Raw genomic sequence first — 23,264 nt, 5'->3', positions numbered from 1 at the left:
CATCCACAGGGCAGAGATAACAGATACTCTGCTGATCAGTACGGCAGAACATCTTCATCACCTCATCATGACGAGAGCAGATGTTCTCCTGGAGCTTCTTGGAGGGCTCCACCAGCTTGTGTTTCTTTAATGGAGCCACATCATAATGAGGCTGAAGGTGTTTCTCACAGTAAGATGCCAGACAGACTAAACAGGACTTGAAGGCTTTCATTTTTCTTCCAGTGCAGACATCACAGGCCACATCTTCAGGTCCAGCATAGCAGTGATCAGCAGGAGCAGCTTGGAGTCCAGTCTTCTTCAGCTGCTCCACTAAAACTGCTAACATGGTGTTTTTCACCAGGACAGGCCTCGCTGTGAAAGTCTGTCTGCACTGAGGGCAGCTGTAGATTTTCTTCTTTTCCTCTTCATCCCAGAAGCTTTCAATACAGTTCATGCAGTAGCTGTGTCCACAGGGAAGAGCCACCGGATTCTTCAGTAGATCCAAACAGATCGAACAAGAGAAGGTTTCTCGGTCCAGCTGAACACTTTTCTGCGCCATTTCACCCAACAGTGTCAGTGACTGTGTGAGTTTCACTTCCTCAGAACTGAAACTGCTCTGATCTAAACAACATAGGTTTCTGTAGCGAATGGGATCTGTCAGCTCTTATACGTCACCACATGTTGGTTGCACCCATCTTCAAACTGCAGATCAGAAGGGGAGGGAACAAGGGAACATGTGGACAGAGAGGAGGTGCTGAGTTAGAGAGCAGGAAGAGGGAGGGTTATCAGACACTAATTCAATCCTGGAACATGTGAGCCTGTGAGTTTTTCATTTAAAAATAGCACTGCTCAGCCTTTAAAGTTGTTAAATAAACTTAACATTTAAAAGACAATCTTTTTATGTAAATTTGTTTAAATTATCATTTTAGTCATTACAGGATATCAAATACTGCAGCTGAACTAAGAAATTGTTGTAGAAAAAAGCAATAAAAGGTCGTTCCCCCTCTGTCCCCTCCTGGTCACCTGTGCCTCAATTTTATGAGATGAGATGGATCAGCTCAGTGAAGATCTTCTCACTGTGCTCACTGTTTTATCAGCAGACTGATTTTATTCCACAACCTAGACATCCACATTACTCACACTCTCATAACACATACATATAGGGCCTTGGGATCGGCCATGTTATACGGTGTCCAGAGGACGGTCTTTGTATTCAACCTCACCTCTGGCGCCGGTGCCCACCTCTCAGTTTTAAATGCATGTAGACATTGAGGGTTCTCAGGAGGGGCCGTGCTGTACAGTACATGTACAGTGTCCATTTGTGTCTGTATCCAGGTTGGATGAGCGCCGAGTATTTGTATATGTGTGCATGAGGGTGGGAATGCATGTTTGGGTCTGTGTGTGCCTATTCGTCTGTGTCTATATGTCAGCTCGGGTCTTACACTCCACCCCCTTGGAACATCTCAGGCCCTCCAAGGTATGGAGGCTTATTTCCCCTCACCACACTCCCTGCTGGTGGCTGATGCCCTCAGACATCGGTGCGTTCTTGGTGTCCAGGGCTGGACGCTCAGGTCTGTACCAGCTCACTCCCCGGTACGGCTGCTTGGTGGGGCCTGGTGCCTGTGGCTCGGTCGGGCCCCTTGCGGGGGCGATTCACTCTGGCACAGCTGACTGCCGGCAGAGCCCGCGTGTACGTCACTGCAGCCCCCTCTGGCTTCTGCTCTGTGGCTGTTGGGTGACCCCTCATCTGGGGTTCTCCTCAGCTCTTCCCAGGAAGGTGGCACGGTTGCCCCTCCGGTGGTCCTCTTTGGGCGCTCGCACTCTGGGGGCCTCTGGATGTCTGGGGCCTGGATCTCCTCCATGCCTGCTTCATGCCCTGGGGGACGAGGCTGTGGCTCCCCACACCTTCTAGCAGATCGTTACATGGAGAAGCCTTTTGAATAGACGAGCACTCATCCACACAGGTGTTCACACACACAAGCTACACCTTTCTTGGCTGCTACCTCAAACCACATTATGCGATGTCAATCTTGCGTGCTGCACAATCACATTCAGTATTTAATATTTACTGTTATTTACACTTAGCTAGATTATTGCAATGGTGTTGTGTTATTATGTTGCTCTCTTTTTTGCTTGTTTTCTCTTATTTTCTTCTCTCAACAGGTGACCTGAGAGATATTTTTTAAGTGCCCTTTCTCACTGTCCCTCTTCCCCTTTTCTTTCTTTCTTTCTTTCTTTCTTTCTTTCTTTCTTATCCCCCAGTCATGTCTGTCCTATCTGTAACAGCTGAAAATAAATTAAAATAAATAAATAATAACAAAGGTTGATCAAATAGACCAATATGGCAAGGCCGTGATGGTCCATTTGGTAAATTAAGTTAGTTGGGCATCTTTTTTGGCCTTCAGACAATAATTCTGATGGCTAAAAAACAAGAAAGAAAGAAAGAAAGAAAGAAAGAAAGAAAGAAAGAGAAAAAAGTAATAAAAATGTCTCTAAAACATCTTTTAAGATGAATCTTTTTATGATTGAGTAAAAAAAAAAATGCTAAAATTCGAGTGCAGTGTTGAGTAAAATGGTTTTATTAAAATTTAATTGACCCTTTGAAATTATTTGTTGGAAGTCTTAAATCCCACTGAACAGGGGAAGAGAAAGAGACAGAGACACAAAGATAGCAACACAGAGGTAAATAAACATGGAGACAAGACACTGAGAATAAGACAGAAGGGGAAATGCCCAAAGTCCCATATCTCTGACAAGTTAAGTCACTTTTATTCATAAAAAAAACCCAGAACTTAAATATAATTATAAACCCCACATAAACATAATCATACACTCAACAAAAATATAAACGCAACACCTTTGTTTCTGCTCCGATTTGACATGGGATGGACATAAAGACCTAAAAGTCACTCCAGATACACAATATTACCATCCCTCCCAAACATTGTTCACAAATCAGTCTAAATGTGTGATAGTGAGCACTTCTGCTTTGCTGAGATAATCCATCCCACCTCACAGGTGTGCCACATCAAGATGCTGATCTGACATCATGAGTAGTGCACAGGTGTACCTCAGACTGCCCACAACAAAAGGCCACCCTGGAATGTGCAGTTTTTTGCTTTATTGGGGGTCTGGGGACTCAGAACCGGTCAGTATCTGGTGTGACCACCATTTGCCTCATGCAGTGCAACACATCGTCTTCGCATGGAGTCTATCAGATTGTCAATTGTGGCCTGTGGAATGTTGGTCCACTCCTCTTCAATGGCTGTGCGAGGTTGTTGGATATTAGTGGGAACTGGTACACGCTGTCGTATACGCCGGTCAAGCACATCCAGAACATGCTCAATGGGTGACATGTCCGGTGAGTATGCTGGCCATGCAAGAACTGGGACATTCTCAGCTTCCAAGAACTGTGTACAGATCCTTGCAACATGGGGCCGTGCATTATCTTGCTGGAACATGAGGTGATGTTCATGGATGTATGGCACAACAATGGGCCTCAGGATCTCATCACGGTATCTCTGTACTTTCAGAATGCCATCAATGAAATGCACCCGTGTTCTTCGTCCATAACAGATGCCTGCCCATACCATAACCCCACCACCACCATGGGCCACTCGATCCACAACATTGACATCAGCAAAGCGCTCACCCACACGACGCCACACACGCTGTCTGCCATCTGCCCTGAACAATGTGAACCGAGATTCATCCGTGAAGAGAACACCTCTCCAACGTGCCAGACGCCATCGAATGTGAGCATTTGCCCACACAAGTCTGTTGCGGCGACGAGCTGGAGTCAGGTCAAGACCCCGATGAGGACGGCGAGCATGCAGTTGAGCCTCCCTGAGACGGTTTCTGTCAGTTTGTGCAGAAATTGTTTGGTTATGCACACCAATTGTTCCAGCAGCTGTCTGAGTGGCTGGTCTCAGACGATCTTGGAGGTGAACCTGCTGGATGTGGAGGTCCTGGGCTGGTGTGGTTACACGTGGTCTGCGGTTGTGAGGCCGGTTGGATGTGCTGCCATATTCTCTGAAACGCCTGTGGAGACGGCTTATGGTTGAGGGATGAACATTCAATGCACGGGCGACAGATCTGGTTGACATTCCTGCTGTCAGCATGCCAATTGCACGCTCCCTCAATGCATGTGGCATCTGTGGCATTTTGCTGTGAGATAAAACTGCACATTCCAGGGTGGCCTTTTGTTGTGGGCAGTCTGAGGTACACCTGTGCACTACTCATGATGTCAGATCAGCATCTTGATGTGGCACACCTGTGAGGTGGGATGGATTATCTCAGCAAAGCAGAAGTGCTCACTATCACACATTTAGACTGATTTGTGAACAATGTTTGGGAGGGATGGTAATATTGTGTATCTGGAGTGACTTTTAGGTCTTTATGTCCATCCCATGTCAAATCGGAGCAGGAACAAAGGTGTTGCGTTTATATTTTTGTTGAGTGTAGAACAATTAAAAGTAAAACATACCAAAAACACATCAAATGGAGAGTGAAGCAAATATTATTAGTAATATTAGATTATTCTGTTATTATATGTTACCTTATATATGTAATCAAAGTAGTTGAATTAGAATACTGCTGTAGATCACATTATACCCTTTAATATAGAGTGTGTGAGCTGTATGTAGTTTAGTTCTCATTATACTTTTGAGTTAACAGAACATATTCACATATTAGTTCATTAGATAAATGTGCATCACTCTGTATCCTTGATCTGCTGGGAATGTGTTACACTGTTTTCTTGACATGCTTAATTGTTGAATCATGAAGAGAAGGTTGTAAGCAGGAGACTCTGTGTCTAAAGACAGGGGAGATAGATAGACCACATTCCACACCCCCACCTTACAGAAAGCAGAGAAACAACTGCCGAGGTCATAACTTAGGCGCTGTAACAGAGAAAAAATGTGATGTTTTGGCTTTTACGACTAGCTGGGGGCCACTAGAGACTATAAAAAGCTGAGCAACCCGTCACCATTTTGAGACATGTGCCTGACCCTCTGGTAGCATCTTTCCCGTCCGGACGTTGTAATGCTCTGACTGTTGAATTGTATGGAAATAAATGATTGTTGATTGAGCATTTATACACCGAGTATTGTCCCTCCTTCAGCCCAAAGATTCAAAGAATTGGGAGATTTCAACAACTTGGTGCCGTGTGACCCGGATCTTTGGTGTGCTGAGGAAGTGGGGCGAGGCGAACGGAAGACCGGTCTAACAACAAAAAGGTAAGCACAGCCTGTTGTATTATAAATACCAAATGTGCATATTGGGCTTTCCAAATTAATCTGTTCGCTGAGTCACATGTATTTTCACAGTAAATTTGTCGGTGTCTGGTTTTTGGCGCAAGATACTAACAACATAAGTTGAGGCTGAATTCCAGTGTGTTAAATAAACTGCTTCTACCGAGAAACTAATAAGATACTACGTTGAGCTAGTTGCAGCCACTTTACCTTCCACATTTAATTTAGTCTAATACTGGCTTCTGTAGCAATAATACGTTAGAATTTCTTCTGAAGACGCGGCCATTAGTCCAGTACATTGAAGTCGAGGTTTGTTTATTTTGTTTATGGTGTCAGTGACGTCCTGGCTTTTGCCGGCTATGAAATAGAAGTTGATTTAAGGAAAAGCAGATGCTGGCTTCACGGTGCAGTTGAACGCTGGCAACGCGAGAGCGAAACACGTCCGTAGGTTTGGTTTATGATACGGCCGTGTTCCGGTGGTGCGGCCGTGAAGTGCAGTAGTGGTTGGTGCTAGTTTTAGTACATTGGATAGAGGTTTTGACGGTGGTTTGTGGCGTCAGTCGAGTTTTAAGGGCTGCGGTCATAATACAAAGTAAAAATTTAAGTACATAGCAACACCTGGTTTATGATGTCAGGTATAACTTCGGGGATGCAAGCATCACTTTTATGATGCGACTTTGCCCCGTGGTGGCGGTCATAAGCGCAGAGAAAGGGGTATTTTGGTCTATGGTGCAGTGTGCTTTAAGAAGATCTAATAGTTGAGCTCAGAGGTTTCTGTGTAAAATTCCCGCTGAGGAAAAGTGTTGTGTGTGTGTGTGAAGGCGCGCTCTGAGTGAGAGTGTGTGTGTGAAGCTGCGAGGCGCGCTCTGGGTGCTGTCTTGTGTGTAAAGCGCGCTCTAGGTGTTGTTTTGAGTGTGAGTGAGGCGCGCTCTGAGTGTGTTTTTTGTGTGGAGTGTGAAGCGTGAACACAGTGACAGTGACGGTTGATGTGTTTGATTAGGAGGACATTAGAGCAAATACACATTTTAGGATCAAAGGTTGATGCCTAGTGTACCTGTGGAACATTTGCCCTAGGAGTGGCGACCCTCCTGTTCGTGGACGCGCGGCCAGGACCGGCGGCGTCCGGGTGCCGAGGTGGTGACTTGGGGAGGTGAGGGCCCCCGCATAGCTACGGAAATAACACTGGAACGGCCGTGTAATCACGGGTTCACATTTATTCCGGACTAGAACAAGACACATTTTGCGAACAAACGTTGAGTCTAGATTAGTAAAGAAATATAAAAAGGTTGAATTCCTCGTGTCAGTGGTTGAAATTGTTGTGTGCCTGTCCCCTGACGAGTGTGAAATTAAAATAAAGAGGGAATTTGGAGCCACATAGAGATAGACGGGCATAATTGGGTGTATTACTCTGTGGTGTAATAAAAATAAAAAGGAGAGATAGTAAGAGGTGTGCAGTGGAGAATTATGGAGGAGTAGAGAGAGGAATGTGTTGGGAGACTGGCGTACAGTTTACGCTGTCAAGGTAGGCGGGTTGCCTGCTTATCTGTTTAACAGTGATGAAAATGAAATTAAATAAATCTCTTAGTGTGTTAATACAGGAAGCTGCGGACCTGGACCAACTGCCCCCACAAGCACAGCGGCCGAAGCAAAATTATAGGTAATGGGAACCACACCCAGCACGAATCAGCAGCTGTGAAAAAGACAGCAGCGAGGAGAGAATTAGAGGAGAAATTAAGAGAAGTTTTAACACATAAAATTGGGGCCAACGGACTTGTGGAGGTTGGGAAGGCGTCCGGAGCATCACAACAAAAAGGTGAAACAAAAACACACAAGCAGAGAAATCTGAGAGAAAGGCTCCTTTTAAGGTAACGCCTAGTTTGAGAAAAGATAAAATTAACCTGCTTTTATACAAATGCACATACACGCAATGAAGAAACAGCTTACACTCATGAACACGTGAAGATTTTCCAGCAAGGTTAAAGAAAAATTAACATACTTAAATGATGAAGTCTATACATTACTGACAAAGAAACCCTCTGGGTTGCAGGACAACAATTTAACCAAAAAAAAAAAAAAAAAAGGAACACTGGTCTAACCAACCAGGGAAGACGCAACAAATTTAGTGGTAAAAAGAGTCAAATTGTGACATGTTTTCTGTTGATTGATTAATAAAAGTGATTACTGAATGAAAGAAAGTTCCTTTTTTGGGCTTTTAAACATGATCTTAAGAATTTTAACATATACCGGTGTTGTCCTGTCAACTTGGTGGGTTAGGAGTTGATTATATCGGGAGACAAAAAACAAAAAAAGGGGGAGAGAAGGCTGACACAGGGCCTGGCCCCATTGTCTCCCCTCTGAATAACACAGCCAACACAACAACATTTTCCTGTTCGTTTGTTTTTGTTTTTTGTTTTTTGTTTGTTTTTGTTTTGTTTTGTTTTTGTTTTTTCTATACATATTTAATTACAGGCTGCTTTGCCGGCCCTGAAAGCCGAGGCTGACTGGACTCCTGCTCTCCCCCATACGTGACACTGACCAAATGCTGCAACAGCTGGACCCACAACAACGACCTGAGAATGTCAACAGACCTGCAGGAATGTGATCTCATGCAGCCGAGACGGAGAGCACTAAACCTAAGGCCCGTTTCACTACACGGGGGAAAATTCCCAGACTGCGTCAGCTGACAGAGCTGTGACGAGACGCCCGCCAAGCCCGAATGAAAAGTAAGGCCGAGCGAAAGAATGCTGACCTTGATAACTTTGCATTCACACTGTGCAGGACAGTGATGGACCAACACGGATGATCGGGCGGCAAAAAGGGCGTGACCAAGACAAGAGGAGTAACTGAGGACAGAAGGCACCTCAGAATGGACAAAAACACAGAAGAAGATGCAGGTTTCACCCGCGGTGAACATCGACACTGGAGAAAGGACTGCCCCAATTGGGGTCAGAACCAGGACGGACTGAATTTTGAGCAGCAGCAGCAGCAATGGTCGCAAACAAACTGAAAAGGAGGGGGGCAGGACCCCAGGGCACGCTTCAGGCAGTGGTTTACCCAGAACACCAGAACAGGAAAGTGATGAACACAAACACACACATCTACATGCACTGACTCAGAATGAAGAGAAACAAACACACACACACACACACACACACACACACACACACACACACACACACACACGTCTCCAAACACACAGATTCAGAATGAAGTGAAATACACACATGAACACGTGCACTCGTTGAGTGAGTGAGAAATGACACACACACACATATACACACACACACACACACATTGGAATGCTGATTCACTGAGAAGTGATCCACATACACACACACACACACACACACACACGCTGATGCAATGAAGAATGCTTTGCTTATGCTGATATGCAAAATGCTGCACACAAACATCCCAATGCATAATTTTTATGAGGAGCCATTGATTACTTAGAATGTGTTATATGTCACCTAGAAGGCATTTATGTAGATTTTAGGAATAAGGTCTAAAAAAGTTTGGTTATGAAAACAATGTCTGTGCGTGATGTCTGTTTATGGCTCAAGGCCTTGACTGAATTCTTTGCTGTGCTTCACACAGCCCTGATGAGGAACAGTGGCACAGAGTGAAAATGATGAATTAATAGTGTAAGTTTAGGTCGGAGTACGGCATTTTCTGTGATTGAGTTTTAATTCAAGGAGGAACAAAAGGTGTTACGGCACCTGAGGTTCTCATTCCCACACAATATTGTCCCGGCAGGAAGCAAAATGTTCCTGTGAATTTCTGGTTGATTGTTTGGTTTTGTTTAGCGCTAGCTTGATTTTATCAGTGAGCTTTGGCTTGTGTTCTTTCTCGTAAGCGAGAGAGGGATAGTTTTATGCTTGGACATGTCTGCAACGGGCCCTAGTTTGTGTTATTTTAGTAGTATTTTGTTGGTTATGTCTGTTTTCGTTTTTGTTACAGTGCACTGGAGAAAAAACATCTGAGAGGTGTGATCCACCGGTGGAGATATGGAGATATGGTGATATGTTGATATTTTGTGAGTTTATGATTTAACAATCAGCTCTTTAAACCAGGCCTGAAAGATTGAAATTTAAAGCACTATAAAATATTATTACTGTAAACAGTTGCAAAGTGTGCTTCTCCATGATTGTAATTGGCTTGGGAGAAATTCACTTATAGGGAACACTGAGAAGTTCTGAGTCTAAAAGGATTGCACCGAGTCAATCCGGCCCAAAAAACAACAAGGAATTGTTTTCCTTTAAAATGATGACGTCATCTTGCTGGTGATGGACGCTCGAATAGGTTGCGCGTGAGACTCCATTATCAGCAACATCTGGTATGAATGTGTATGGAGGTATGCATGTGAATGGACTGTGATGGACTGACGACTAAAAGTTTTGACTGACTTGATACTGAGACAATGACTGCACCAACTTTAGGATTAGTAAATGCCAATAAACAATTCACCCAGCCGACAAGAGAAGGGTGGATGCTTCGCTTTGTTTTGTTTTGTTTTTTCAGGAGCAGGAGGATAAGAGAGACTGGAGGAGGAGACTCTAGCTTCACATAAGTATGAACTGCAGACTTAACACTGTGGTTGCTGATTTTGAGTTACCGATGTTTGCATTAAGAAAACTGTGCTATATTAACTGTGTTTTGAGTAAGGTATCATGTTATATTATTGGGAATGCCAAATGCTACAGTGGAGAAGACTTTTGATACCACTCATGACTGGAATATGTTATTATTAACCATAGCAGGCCACTGTAAAAAAGTCAATTAAATTTTATAGAGGAAAATCGCCAAAATTGAACAATACCTATGAATGACTGGCCACATTCAGAATAGAGATATGCAATAATAAACATTGGTCCACGTGATTTAGGTTCTCACTTGAAATAGTAAGTTATTAAATGTAGAATATAATCGACAGGGACATTTGATAGGATGTGGTACTGCAAAAGAACAAGAGCAAAGTAAATAAAGAAAATATTGTGTTTAGTTTGGATAAATTCAAATTAAAATGTACCATTACACTCAGAGGATCAATATGAAATAAAACATATGCAAAATTTGTAGGAAGTACATGACTGATAACTGTTCTGTCCTGAGCGTTTGTTTCTAGAGCACCCACTTGACCACACCAACAGTTTCTCGCCACCGAGGAGGGGTACTTGCAAAAAGAATAAAATAAAAATCTGAGTTTAACAAAACATTTTAAATGTAAATATCAAGATTACCTTTCTTTTTCCATGAAATGTGCTTGTGGGCACGCCAGCCATTTTGAAAAGGTGGGCAAAACAATTGGCAAGGCCACACCCCCACACATGTGATATAATTTTAAAGGTACTGTTGCCCTCTCTAAGAAACATCAGGACTTAGAGGAGTGGCAAGTAGAGTATGCGAGCTACAAGCAAAAACTAAAATGTGTACTACAGTGTGCAAAAATGAAATACTGGGTCATCAGGGGGACATGAGGGACATTTATAAAACTAAAAGTCCCACTAACCTTAAAGTGCACTTGAAAAGCCCACACAAGAAGGTTAACCTAGCTTACCTAGAAGACCTCATCAGGGGGAGCACACTCCCCCTCCTCGAAGAGCTCACCCACTCAACCCGCATCCCCAGAAAACAGCTAACCCCAGATAAGGCAGCGTGATGTATCCCGAGATAACAGGACTGGGACATCCAAATAAAGGTGTGAAACAATCGCCTTCAAAAGGTTATCAATTCACTTCAACCAAAATTAGGACCACTCGGTGCGGCAAGAGTTAATAGTTATTAGTCTCAACACCCAAGGATAACCAGAAGAGCATGACTGATATGATGGAACTGGGATTTTGTTACACTTAATTTTTTGCAAAACACAAATAAAACTAAATTGAAACTAAGGATTTTCAGAAAATAAAAACTAAACTAAACTAGCAAACAATTGGTAAAAACTGATTAAAACTGATGAAAATTGCAAAACTATTACAACCCTGGTCCAGACTAAGATGGTGTTGGACATCTTCGGGGCAGAAAAGGGTTGGTGTGACCAAGGTGTGGTTTGGCTTGTTGTATGTACATTTCAAAATGTTACAGCTCTGGATGGACCAGTTACCAGGGCATGGAAGGATGACAGACTTTATTACATGAGGAGAAGGGACATTTTCGGGATCGAAGATCCTCAGGGATGACAAGGCTGGAGCAACGGTACTCGAGAGAAGAATTTCTGATACTTTCTGAGATATGATGTCACCAACCTTCTCTTTTAATTGTCTAGCTCCAATGAATTGACACATGGGAGTGTGTCAAAAAGGGGGAAGTTGAGTCCGAACATCAAACAATGGTTTTATGAACATCTTATGACGTTATTTCTGTGTTTAATAATTTAGCTATGGTAAAACTTAAGCTTATAATGTGTTAGACTTAGAAAGGGTTCACTAATTTTTGATTTCTTTTACACACACATAGATTATGATTAGAATAAGTCCTGAACATAATATTTTAAACCAAATTTGAATCATTAGAAGAACAATGGATAACAATATTAGATTATCAAGGCTAGGGAGAGAGGTGTTTTGGTTTTCTGTCTCTTGCAGAGAAAGGAAGAGACACCAGACGGGGACCCGGAGATGTGAGGACCCTTCACAGCAGAGACAGATGTAGGGACAGCCGAGACAGCAACTGGGGTCAAGTGTCATGGCGTTTGAGCTCCTTGAGAAGATGGATCCCATAAACACAGCAATAATCATGAAGGGGTTGGTGAAAACCAGGAACACCAGACCAACGAGGTTCAAGAGGCTCTTGGCAAAAAGGGGGACACGGCGGTGACCCCAAAATACACAGATCTTTGTTTGAAATCGGGGCAGAATAATCCCCAGAACTGTGCAATGACTAAAGGGTGGTCTAACCCCGGAGGTCGAAGAAAGAAGCTGAGAATCACCCAACTGGAAGACACTGGTAGCTGCAGCAATAAAAATAAAGGTTAAAAGCTCCTTAGACAGAGGTTCTAGTCTAAGTACATTTGAAAGGTATAAGGTGGCATTAAAATGGGAGTGGAAAACTGGAGCACCAAAATAAAGCTGTGGGAGAATTGGGGAGTGATGGGAGAGTCATCTGTAACTGCTGTTATGGTTGTAAATCTAACTTTGCTTGCATCTGAACTGCGTGAACACAGAGGTCATCCCACATATGGTCCACCCGTTAAAGGGGGACAGAGGGCCTCAGGATCAAGAAGAACTGGACCTTGCGACCCTGGAGTGCATGTTGTAAGTGATCTCTTTCAGACATCAAAAGGGGGAATTATTAGATTATTCTGTTATTATATGTTACCTTATATATGTAATCAAAGTAGTTGAATTAGAATACTGCTGTAGATCACATTATACCCTTTAATATAGAGTGTGTGAGCTGTATGTAGTTTAGTTCTCATTATACTTTTGAGTTAACAGAACATATTCACATATTAGTTCATTAGATAAATGTGCATCACTCTGTATCCTTGATCTGCTGGGAATGTGTTACACTGTTTTCTTGACATGCTTAATTGTTGAATCATGAAGAGAAGGTTGTAAGCAGGAGACTCTGTGTCTAAAGACAGGGGAGATAGATAGACCACATTCCACACCCCCACCTTACAGAAAGCAGAGAAACAACTGCCGAGGTCATAACTTAGGCGCTGTAACAGAGAAAAAATGTGATGTTTTGGCTTTTACGACTAGCTGGGGGCCACCAGAGACTATAAAAAGCTGAGCAACCCGTCACCATTTTGAGACATGTGCCTGACCCTCTGGTAGCATCTCTCCCGTCCGGACGTTGTAATGCTCTGACTGTTGAATTGTATGGAAATAAATGATTGTTGATTGAGCATTGATACACCGAGTATTGTCCTTCCTTCAGCCCAAAGATTCAAAGAATTGGGAGATTTCAACAACATTCTTTACCTTACAATATAAAGCACCTTGAGGCAACTGTTGTTTTTTTGGCACTATATATAAATATAAATGAATTGAACTGGTAGCAACTTTATGAATGAGAAAATGAAAACAAGTGTCAGTCAGCTGGTTCATGTCCAGCAGGTGGGGAGGAATCAGTGAGTCTGTTACTCCAGTTACTTACTGAGAGGTAAAGTTAAAGAAAACGAGTTTCCTTCATCGCACTAAACCTGCCCACTAAACATGACCCTGAATGAACCCATATGTAAAGGACTGTAGGTTTTAAGCAGGCTCAGGTAATGGCAACACAATAGATGAGGAAAGTGGGGGAACTCTGACGACATCTAGTGGACATCTTGAAGATGACGGGTCTGAACAGAGAGCAATGCAGGTCTGTGGAGAAGATTGCAGCACACTGTGAAATATGAACTATGAATAATATCTACATCTGTAATGATGTAATCAAAATAGGCTCCATGTAGTTTAAGTTCTGTTACTGTACTTATGAAGCAAACTGCACACACAGAGTTGGCAAACATTGAGTTTACTTGCATTTAGGCAAAATGATATAAACACTTATCATGAGCCAATATAGCACATTTAACTGCTTTTATTTAGCAGGGATTACACAATACACAAAATAAGTCACAAACATTTTTAATCAAATCTTGCAACATGTTGCTAAGAAGAACCAGGACAACCAGGTCAAAGCCATACTGAAGTATAACCTTCATTAACATAAATCACAAAGAAAACATATTTAAATAAAAATTGTATACTTGTCTTGAACTTTTTTAAAATCTTTATTCCTGTGTATTAAAACTTATTTATTGGCTGATAAAAAGGAATCACATCATGGTTGTTACAAGGAACAAGTGATGAAAAACTCATTTTCATGTTTGTTTTCTTCTATACTGAAGAAGAAATACAAGTTTCTGTGGTAAATATTAAAAGAGCATCCATGTTCAATAAATATTTGTGTCACCTTTAAAGACCAATAAAAAAAATATCAAACTTAGAGAAACATAAAGTCAGGGCTGGAACAAACAACATAGAGTGCCCTTCACTGCTGTGGACAGGAAATGTACCGTGACTTGGAGCATGAGGTCATTTTCTACCTCGGGTGCTGCAGTGATTTGGTTTGTCACTCAGGTGGATCCTTAGATGAAAATTCAGTCCTGATTTCCAACTGAATCTTTCCCCACAGGAGCTACAAATATATGGTTTCTCACCTGTGTGGATCCTTCTGTGACTTTTCATAGTCGACAAGTCTCTAAACTCTTTCCTACAGACGTTGCAAGAATACGCTTTCTCACCGGTGTGGATTCTCAAATGAGTTTCTAGTCCTGATTTCTTACCAAATCTTTTCCCACAGGTGATGCAAAAATATGGCTTCTCGCCTGTGTGGATCCTTACGTGAGTTTCCAATCCTGATTTCCAAATGAATCTTTTCCCACAGGTGCTACAAGAATGTGGCTTCTCACTTGTGTGAACTCTCATGTGTCTCGTCAGGTTGGATTTACACTGAAAAGTTTTTCCACAAGTGTCACAGCTTACAGATTTTTTACTTGTATCAGTTTCACTCCGAGACTTATCTGTTCGGTTTTTGTGACGTCTCCTTTTCTTCAGCTCCGCATTTCTAGTTGATCCCGAGTCCACATGCTGGTTTTCTTCCTGTTCCTCAAGCTCTGGTTCAGGAAAGTTAAGAGCAAGGAGCTGGTCATCGTTTGGTTCTGATTCACTGAGGTCACTTTCCTCAAAACTAGAAGTCACCATAAAACTATTGATCTCCTGCTTCAGTACAATCTCCTCCAGCTCCTGACTGGTGCAGAGTTCCTCCTGTTCCTCTTTAATCTGTGGAGGATCTGGGTCCTCCTGGTCCAGACTTGAGTTCCTCTCCTGCTGATTGGCGACAAACTCCTCCTCCTTACAGGCAGTTTGCTGGTGGAGGTCTAAACGAACAATAAAAAAATGTAATTATAGAAAAACACTTCTGAGAAGATAAAGTTTTAGTTAAAGTCTGTAATGAGGGCATGTTGCTCACATTTGCAGGTGAAATTAAAAGTGTGTAAAAATGAAGTTATTTGTGCACTCTGATGCAAATGAGAACTTGAGTTCTGACATTTTTCAGCAACATTAAGAGTAAAAAAAACCTTTCAAACAAAAAAGAACTCACTTATTACTGACTGACTGATGATCTATTTTGGAGTTGATCTCGAAACTGATCTACATCTTGATATTTTTCAAAATAATCTTCACTATTGGGGGTGGCTGTAGCTCAGGCGGTAGAGCAGATCATCTACTGATCGGTTCGATTCCCGGCTTCACCTAGTCTGCATTTCAAATATCCTTGGGCAAGATACTAACTCCAAGTTGCCTCAAGTTGCTCTTTGATCTGTGGAATGTGTGTCTGAATGTTGGTAGAAAGCACTAAGAAAAATGTGCTTGTGCGAATGGGAGTGAGTGGGTGAATGCACAAGTTTTGTAAAGCGCTTTGAGTGCTCAAGATTGAGTAGAAAAGCGCTATATAAGAACCAGTCCATTTAAAACTCCCTGTCATGTTTTCACGAATACACATTAAATAGATCTGACTTTTTTAAAAATTTTATTCTTTATTACTTTTCCATCAACCAAAAAAAAAAAAAAAAACTGAGTATATAATAATGATTTATGTACATCGTAAATGATTAATGTTAGGAGGACACAGAGATATATTATATATACTCTCCCATGAAAATCATTCATATATTATTTCAGAAAAATATATGCAACCCAAAATAACCCCCCAACAACAAAAGAAAAAAAAAAAAAAGAAAAAAAAAAAGACCCTGAAGCAAAGGTTTACAGATAGTGCTCCAGAGAGAAAAAAAATCAAGCAAGTATAACATTCCAGGGTTTCGGGCTGAAGTTTAATCCAAGGATATCATGTTAGTTAGAGAGGCATCCAGATTAGTGGTTGCAATGATAAGCTGCGTCCTCTTCCGTTTCCAATCCATTTAATTTCACGTCCCTTCTCCTGTCCTTCTATTTAGCAGACCAGCAATCGCAGGTTCCCCAGGTTTTCTTTAGCAGCTGTGACGTTACTTCTCCATACAGGTTAAATAGATAGAATCATTTCTGTACATTATCGATCATTTCCTCACCTTCCAAAAATAACAAAAAATTTCCCCACATTTTTTTGAAGGAAGCATGTTTACCCTTTATCATAGACGTAAGTTTCTCCAGAGCAAGGGTTTTTGACAATGTCGATAACCAAATTCTCACGTGTGGTCTACTAGTGGATCTCCATGATTTGGCTATACTGTATTTCGCCTGTAGCAGGCAGAAGGTTGTGGTTTTTTGGTTAGCTTTGCTCAGCTGGATTTCAGCGGGGAAAATTCCTAGGATGCATAATTTAGGACATGGATCCAATTTGACACTTGTAATATGTGCAATTATTTCTAAAACTTCCTTCCAAAACTTTTGAATTTCTGAGCATTCCCATAGGCAGTGCATCAGTGTGCCCTTTTCCCCACATTTAACACATATGTCCGGAGTTTTGGGGTCAAATTTATTTAATAATGTTGGGGTAATATATGTTCTCATTAACCATTTGTACTGGATTAGTTTAAATTGAGTGTTTATAGATTGTGTTTGAGCTTTCAAGCAAGCTTTTTGCCATTCCTCTGTAGTTATACTACACTCTAAGTCTTGACACCATGCGCGTCTTTCTTTTTCTGAGGATATTTGAGAGCCGTCTCTAAGGTTATTGTAGAAGCGAGAAATTAAACCCTTCTTCAGCTGATGGTTTATTGCTATATCCTCTAATGAGTTTAGGGTGGGCGGTGTTAGGGATTGAGTTTTTGAAATGAAGCTTCTGATTTGAAGAAATTTAAAGAAATGTTTGGTTGGAATGTCAAATTTCTGAGTCAAGCCATTGAAACATATTAAGGTGTCCTTGTCAAATAGATCTGCAACTTTGCACAGGCCTCTGTCGGCCCATATTTTAAAGCCCAAATCTTTCCAACCGGGTTTAAAGGCCTTATTGCCCCAGATAGGTGAGAATTGGGATAGTGCTGGCATTTCATTTTTAAACTCGAGTGCCTCGAACCGCACACGAATAGTATTTTTAACAAAGAGGTTTGATGTATCTTTCATCAGATCTTTATATTTTGCAGAGTACAGATAAGTGCTGAGTGGTAAGGGGGTAGTACTTGACCTTTCTAAATTTACCCAGGGTAGGGTAGTTGTTGAGAACCAGCATGAGGCCGCAGAGAGTTGGGCAGCCCAGTAGTACCATTTGAGGTTTGGAACACAGAGACCTCCTCTGTCATACGGAAGATATAGTAGCGAAAGACGCAGTCTAGCTCGTCTGTTATTCCAAATGAATTTACTGAATATTGTTTTTGTCTTTGTGAAGAAGTCATCTGGAGGGTTGAGAGGAATGACTCGGAAGAGATATAGAAATTTTGGAAGGATGTTCATTTTGAGAATATTTACACGTCCAATCATCGAGATTGGTAGCATAGACCATCTATTGATTAAGCCAACAACAGAGTTGATAGTAGGAGAATAATTTGCGTTAATTTTTGGAGTGATTTTTATACCTAGATAAGTGAGACTGTCTCTGGCAATTTGAAACGTTGTTTGAATAGGTGGTTTAGTTCTTTCAGAATGATTAAAAAAGAGGATGGCCGATTTGGATTCATTAATTTTATAACCGGAGATATTGCCAAAGAAGTTAATTGTTTTAAGTAGCTGAGGAATTGAACTCTTTAATTTAGACAGCATTAAAATAATATCATCTGCAAATAATCCAATTTTAGACTCAATATTATTTGTTCTAATGCCAGAGATGTTTTGGTTGTTCCTTATCGCAATAGCCAGTGGTTCTATTGCTAGGACGAAAAGAAGAGGTGAGAGGGGACAGCCTTGACGTGTACCTCTACCTAGATAGAATGGTCTAGATATAATATTGTTGGTTCTAACTGAGGCTATAGGTTTATTATATAATATTTTAACCCAGGTCATGAAGTAATTGCCAAAGCCGAATTGAGATAGTACCTTATAGAGATAATTATGTTCGACCCTATCGAAAGCTTTTTCTGCGTCTAAGGAAAGCAGAGCCATGTCTAGTTGTTCTGAGTTTGTGTAAAGTACATTCAGTACTCTGCGAATCCCATGCTGCGTTTGTCGGCCTTTTACAAACCCATTTTGGTCATTATCAACAAGAAGATGAAGGTACCGTTCAAGTCTGTTTGCCAGTACTTTGCTTATTATCTTGGCATCAGAGTTTATTAGTGAAATTGGTCTATAAGATTCACATTTTGTAGGCGGTTTCCCAGGCTTAGGGAATACCGTTATAAGTGCATTTCGCAAGGAGGGGGGAAGCTCTTTTGAATCATAGCTTTCCACCAGCATGTCGTACAGAGGGAATATTAATTTATCTTTAAATATTTTGAAAAGGTCTAGTGGAATTCCATCTGGGCCGGGAGTTTTTCCCATTTTTAATTTATCGATTGCATTGGAGAGTTCATTCATCGATAACTGAGAGTCTAATTCGCATCGGGCTTCTTCAGAAAGTAAAGGGGTACTTATTGAGTCAAAGAAGGATTCTAGTGATTCTCGAGTCGTATCTCCTGTTGAAGTATATAGTTGTGAATAGTAGTGTTCAAAGAGTTCACTTATTCTATGAGGATCTGTGATATTTTCGTCTGCAGTTCTAATTTCATTTATTGTTTGTTCGTTCAGTAGCGTTTTTATACGCCATGCCAAAAGTTTTCCTGCCTTTTCCCCTTGGTCATAGTAGGTCTGTCTCAGTCTAAATAGTCCGGCTGAGGCTTTCTCAGTAGTTAATTTATCGTATTTTGCTCTTAATCTTAAAAGTTTTTGTTGGTTTTCTTTAGAGTCATTCAGGTTTATCTCAAGTTCCACTTCTTTTATTTGACCTTCGAGGTCCAACATCTCAGTATAGTTTTTATTTGCTTTGTTTTTGGTGTAGCCTATCATCTGTCCACGAATAAAGACCTTAAAAGCTTCCCATCTTACTGAGGCTGTAGTTTCGGATTTGTTGAAGTAGAAATAGTCATCAATATTTTTGCCTACATATTCCAAAATATTTTGATTGTGCAGCCAGTGTGGTCTTAAACGCCAAATAGGGTTACGTCTAAAAGCTGCTGTGACTGAGAAGTTAAGCGTGGTTATTGAGTGGTCAGATATAAGCACACTTTTATATGAGCAGCTGTTAATTCTGGAGATAAGAAAGTTTGAGATAAGAAAATAATCTATGCGACTGCGGCTATTATGACTGGCTGAGTAGCAAGAATATTCTCTCCCTGTTGGATTTTTTAATCTCCATATATCTTTAAGATTCAATTCAAACATAAAGTGTTGTATGACTTGTCTAGATTTTGGATGGGAAGAGTCTAAGCCTGATGATCTATCAAGCCTGGGCTCTAGGGTACAATTAAAGTCCCCCCCAACAATTATCTCACCGTGAAGGTCTGTAATAGAGAGAAATAGATTATTATAAAAGTTGGAGTCGTCAATATTGGGGCCATATACATTAACTAATATTAAATCTTGATTCAGCACGGAGCATTGTAGAATAATGAATCTCCCTGCGGGGTCCAATATGGTTTTTTTTAATACACATGGGTACTGATTTATGAATGAGTGTTGCCACTCCTCTAGCATGTGTTGAGAAGTGGCTAAAGAAAACCTGACCTGGCCATCTCCTCCTTATCCGGTCAGTTTCATTCACGAGTAAGTGTGTTTCTTGAATGAAGACTATCTTTGGGTGATATTGTTTTATTCTATCCATTACTCTTTTCAGTTTAATATATTTTCTAAGGCCTCTTACATTCCAGGAAATTAGATCAATATTTGAATAACTACTCATACAGTTTGTACCTTTAGTAATCTGGGTTTGACTACATCTCGTCTCTCCTGTCGAGACTCACAAGTTGTTATTTCAAGAGCACTGCACTTTAAAAACAATCTCTTATAAACCAGAAAACAAAAGAAAAAAAAAAAAACAACCCAGAGATCTTCCATCGGTGTAGATCTCAAAACCTTCCCCCCCAAAGTCATAGCGGATTGGTTATGCATCAGATCCGTGTGAAGGAGCTGATAGAGCGTCCTCATGATTGAAGTTACAAACTTAGGTCCGACCGTATTAACTAAAGAAGTGGCCATACAAATGTAACTGAATGAAAAGATTTAGACATAGCATACCTAAGGCCATCTATATCATACCTGTACACCAGCAGCCGTTATATGTCCGGTTTGGAGTTGTTCATCAGAGTTGCATATATTTGATGTAGCGTTTCTGAGTGGGCGTGAAGTTTATCCCTCGTTTTGTTGCCGGACTTTTCGCATGAAATCTTCCACCTCCGCTGGTGTGTGGAAGAGGAGCCTGTTGTCATGGTGGAGAATCCTCATTTTTGCTGGAAAGATCAGTCCGAAGTTTATATGCATTTCACGGAGTTGTTGTTTTACCTGGTTGTATTGTTTCCGTTGTTTCTGGACTTCCGTTGACAGATCAGGAAAAAACATAATGTGATGTCCGTTGTGCGTTATTTTTCCCTTCAGACGTGCCGCTCTCATCACCCTCATCTTGTCTTGATAATTCAAAAATTACATGATGATCACACGGGGTGGGCCATTTGGAGTATTTCGCCCTTGTAGTCTGTGTGCTCGTTCAATGATAGGTGGGGATGGGAGCGCGTCTCGTCCCAAAACATCAATTAAGAAAGTTTGCAAGAATATTGTAATTTCTCCTTGTTCAGTATTCTCAGTCAATCCGACGAGTCTCAGATTAGATCTCCGGCTTCTATTTTCGAGGTCGTCCACCTTTAACTGTAGTTCCTGAATTTTCTTATGAAGGGAAGTCTCTTTACTTACGAGGGAAGAGACGTCGTCTTCAACTTTACTGATGCGAGTTTCTGCGGAGGTGAGCCTCTCCGAAAACACTCCAATCGCCTCTTTTATTTCTTGGTTTGATATTTTAACTTCTTGCAGTTGAGCAGTGAAATGTACTTTCAACGACTGAATTGCGGCCAAAACACTCGCCTCGGTCTGTTGAGCACTAGCACTAGCGCCTTCCATTTTCTCGGTTTCAGGTTCGTTGTTAGGGTCATCGTCTGATCCATCCTTTCCGGCTGTTTTAGGCTTGGACCTATGTTTGGTCGGCATCTTGGTTGTTTAGATCAGAACAGAAGCTTAAGTCGGTGAGGCAGCCGCTAAAAGATTGGATTTTAACCGCTGTTGGGCGTAGGCAAAGGACGTTGAGGTCGGAGCTCGAAGTCTCACTGCCACTCAGGTGGACGCCATAACCAATCTCCCTTAAATAGATCTGACTGATACAAACTGTAGGTTTAATATTAATGTTAACACTTCAGAAAAGCGATTACAGTTTTACCGCTGGTCTGTAAATCTTTCTCAGGTTTCCAGATGTTACGCAGCTGTCTGAGCCGCTCTTCCCCGCTCCAGACGACGATGCCTTCATCCTCGTGTTTCACTACAAGCTGTTCTCCCTCTTGACTGATGCAGAGTTCCTCCTGTTCCTCTTTGATCTGTGGGGGATCTGTGTCCTCCTGGTCCAGATTGAAGTTCCTCTCCTGCTTCCAGACCTGCTGGCCAGCCAGATCTTCCTCCTCCTTACACTTCATGTTGATGTGGGACTTGAGGAACAAAGTAAAAAGAAAAAGATTAGACAGGTAAAGGTGCAGCCTCAGTCAGCAGGGCTGTACACTGTGAGCATGTTGCTCACATATGTGAGAGAGGTTTGTACAAATGTTTCAGAAGCACCATGTGACTCCCTCTCTTTGTTGGAAAGTCTTATTAATTCACTTTATAACTATTACTTTGAAGATAAATTTCTACCATCACAAAAATATTATGACCTCTTTAAAAACAAACAACGGCAACTACATGACTTAAATTCCATGTTTAGATGAAGGTAATGGTCAATGCCTTTTGACAGGGGAAAAACCTCCACACAGAAGAATCTTACTTGGCTGAATCATAAATTATTCACCATGATTAAAACTGCAGATGAGCAATAATCTGCATTTTATTTTAGCCAAAGAGGAATGTTTCTGTTTGTCTGTGATCTGACTTTTTCTGCTGGGTCCAAATTTCATTTTATCCTGTGTAAGTTTGTTTCTCTTCCTGTTAACTAGCAAAGTCAAAATCACCTTGATTCATTTAACTTTAATTCAATTATAAATGTAATCATTTTATTGAACAATTAATTTCATTTCAATGAAAAACAATTACTTAAAAGAAAGAGATTAAGTTGGAGAGAGACATGTGGCCATCTTTTAGTGAGTTAGACCCTGATTAAGGGGTATTTTTAAAAGTAAAGCCCATCTCTCAAAGTCCCTGCCGGCCTGCCTCCACCTCGGGAAGTCTGTGGGTGCAGACGGAGGTGAGGAGCACCACAGGCGGCAGAGAACTGTCTGTAGCCCCGGAGTGAGGCGTCGTGAACCGAAGCAGACAGCGAACTGTGGCACAGTGCAGAAAACCGAAGCTTTCCCTCCCTGTTTGGTTTTGATGTGTCTCATGAAAGTCTATTGTTAAAAGTTTACCTTTAAAAAAAACGGACGCACTTGTTTGATTAGCTGCTCTCTGATTTTAGCCTGTTAGCTTACAGACTGAGCTCAGATCGTTCCTGTGTTAGTTCATTGAGAACATCACAGTTTTACATACCTGCTGCGTGACTTCATCTCGGGTCTCCGGCTGATATACAGCAGTCTGAGCCAGTGGCGGATCTCATCATCCTGGACGACTGTTTTTAATGTTTTTAACCACGGAGATTTCTTCTGCATCATCAGTCTCTCATTGTTAAACTCTCCCAGAAACTGAAGACAGTTGTGCCATTTCCGCGCTTCTTCTTCTTCTATTGAGTAGACGGCAGACTACACATGTCCAAGGGTAATACTGTCCTCCTCAGGCCATTGGCATCAAGTCAAAGCCTTAAAGTCTGGTACTTTGCGCATGGTAATTTTTTACGAACAGCAGAATCACAAGACAAAGCGTGCCAATGTTTATACTTTTCACTGTGACTGCCAAATAGATGAAAAAGTAGATGTTAAAAAACAACTTATAGTTTTGTCATTGGGCTGGT

The 23,264-nt window shown here is 41.4% G+C and overlaps 2 protein-coding genes, 1 long non-coding RNA gene and 1 pseudogene across 3 annotated transcripts; 1 reads left to right on the top strand and 3 right to left on the bottom strand.

The window, feature by feature from the left end:
* Position 1: 1 nt before the first annotated feature.
* Positions 2 to 1,602, bottom strand: LOC146647273 (E3 ubiquitin/ISG15 ligase TRIM25-like; the record flags this gene model as incomplete). Its single annotated transcript, XM_085389926.1, has 2 exons — positions 1,203 to 1,602; positions 2 to 681 (listed from the first exon to the last, which is right to left on the bottom strand). A coding segment is annotated over exon 2 (537 nt), but the record flags the coding sequence as incomplete, so codon positions are not given.
* A 1,481-nt stretch (positions 1,603 to 3,083) lies between these two features.
* On the top strand, positions 3,084 to 4,043 carry LOC146647272 (uncharacterized; annotated as a pseudogene).
* Positions 4,044 to 5,799: 1,756 nt separating this feature from the next.
* On the bottom strand, positions 5,800 to 9,689 carry LOC146647271 (uncharacterized). The gene is made up of 2 exons (XR_014908380.1): positions 8,396 to 9,689; positions 5,800 to 8,332 (listed from the first exon to the last, which is right to left on the bottom strand). It is a non-coding gene; the product is annotated as an uncharacterized LOC146647271 (long non-coding RNA).
* Positions 9,690 to 14,009: 4,320 nt separating this feature from the next.
* On the bottom strand, positions 14,010 to 23,040 carry LOC146647270 (uncharacterized). Its single transcript, XM_085387986.1, has 3 exons — positions 22,847 to 23,040; positions 21,555 to 21,816; positions 14,010 to 15,105 (listed from the first exon to the last, which is right to left on the bottom strand). Exons 2-3 carry the CDS (start codon positions 21,802 to 21,804, stop codon positions 14,261 to 14,263), a joined length of 1,095 nt encoding a protein of 364 aa, XP_085244112.1. The 5' UTR covers positions 21,805 to 21,816; positions 22,847 to 23,040; the 3' UTR covers positions 14,010 to 14,260.
* Between the last annotated feature and the right edge of the window lie 224 nt (positions 23,041 to 23,264).

The sequence above is a fragment of the Rhamphochromis longiceps genome, linkage group LG18, assembly GCF_057381845.1.
Source record: "Rhamphochromis longiceps isolate RC_006_pf linkage group LG18, R_longiceps_female_GT1.1, whole genome shotgun sequence".
In the NCBI taxonomy this organism is placed as follows: domain Eukaryota; kingdom Metazoa; phylum Chordata; class Actinopteri; order Cichliformes; family Cichlidae; genus Rhamphochromis; species Rhamphochromis longiceps.
This window is presented reverse-complemented; position numbering and strand designations above follow the sequence as displayed.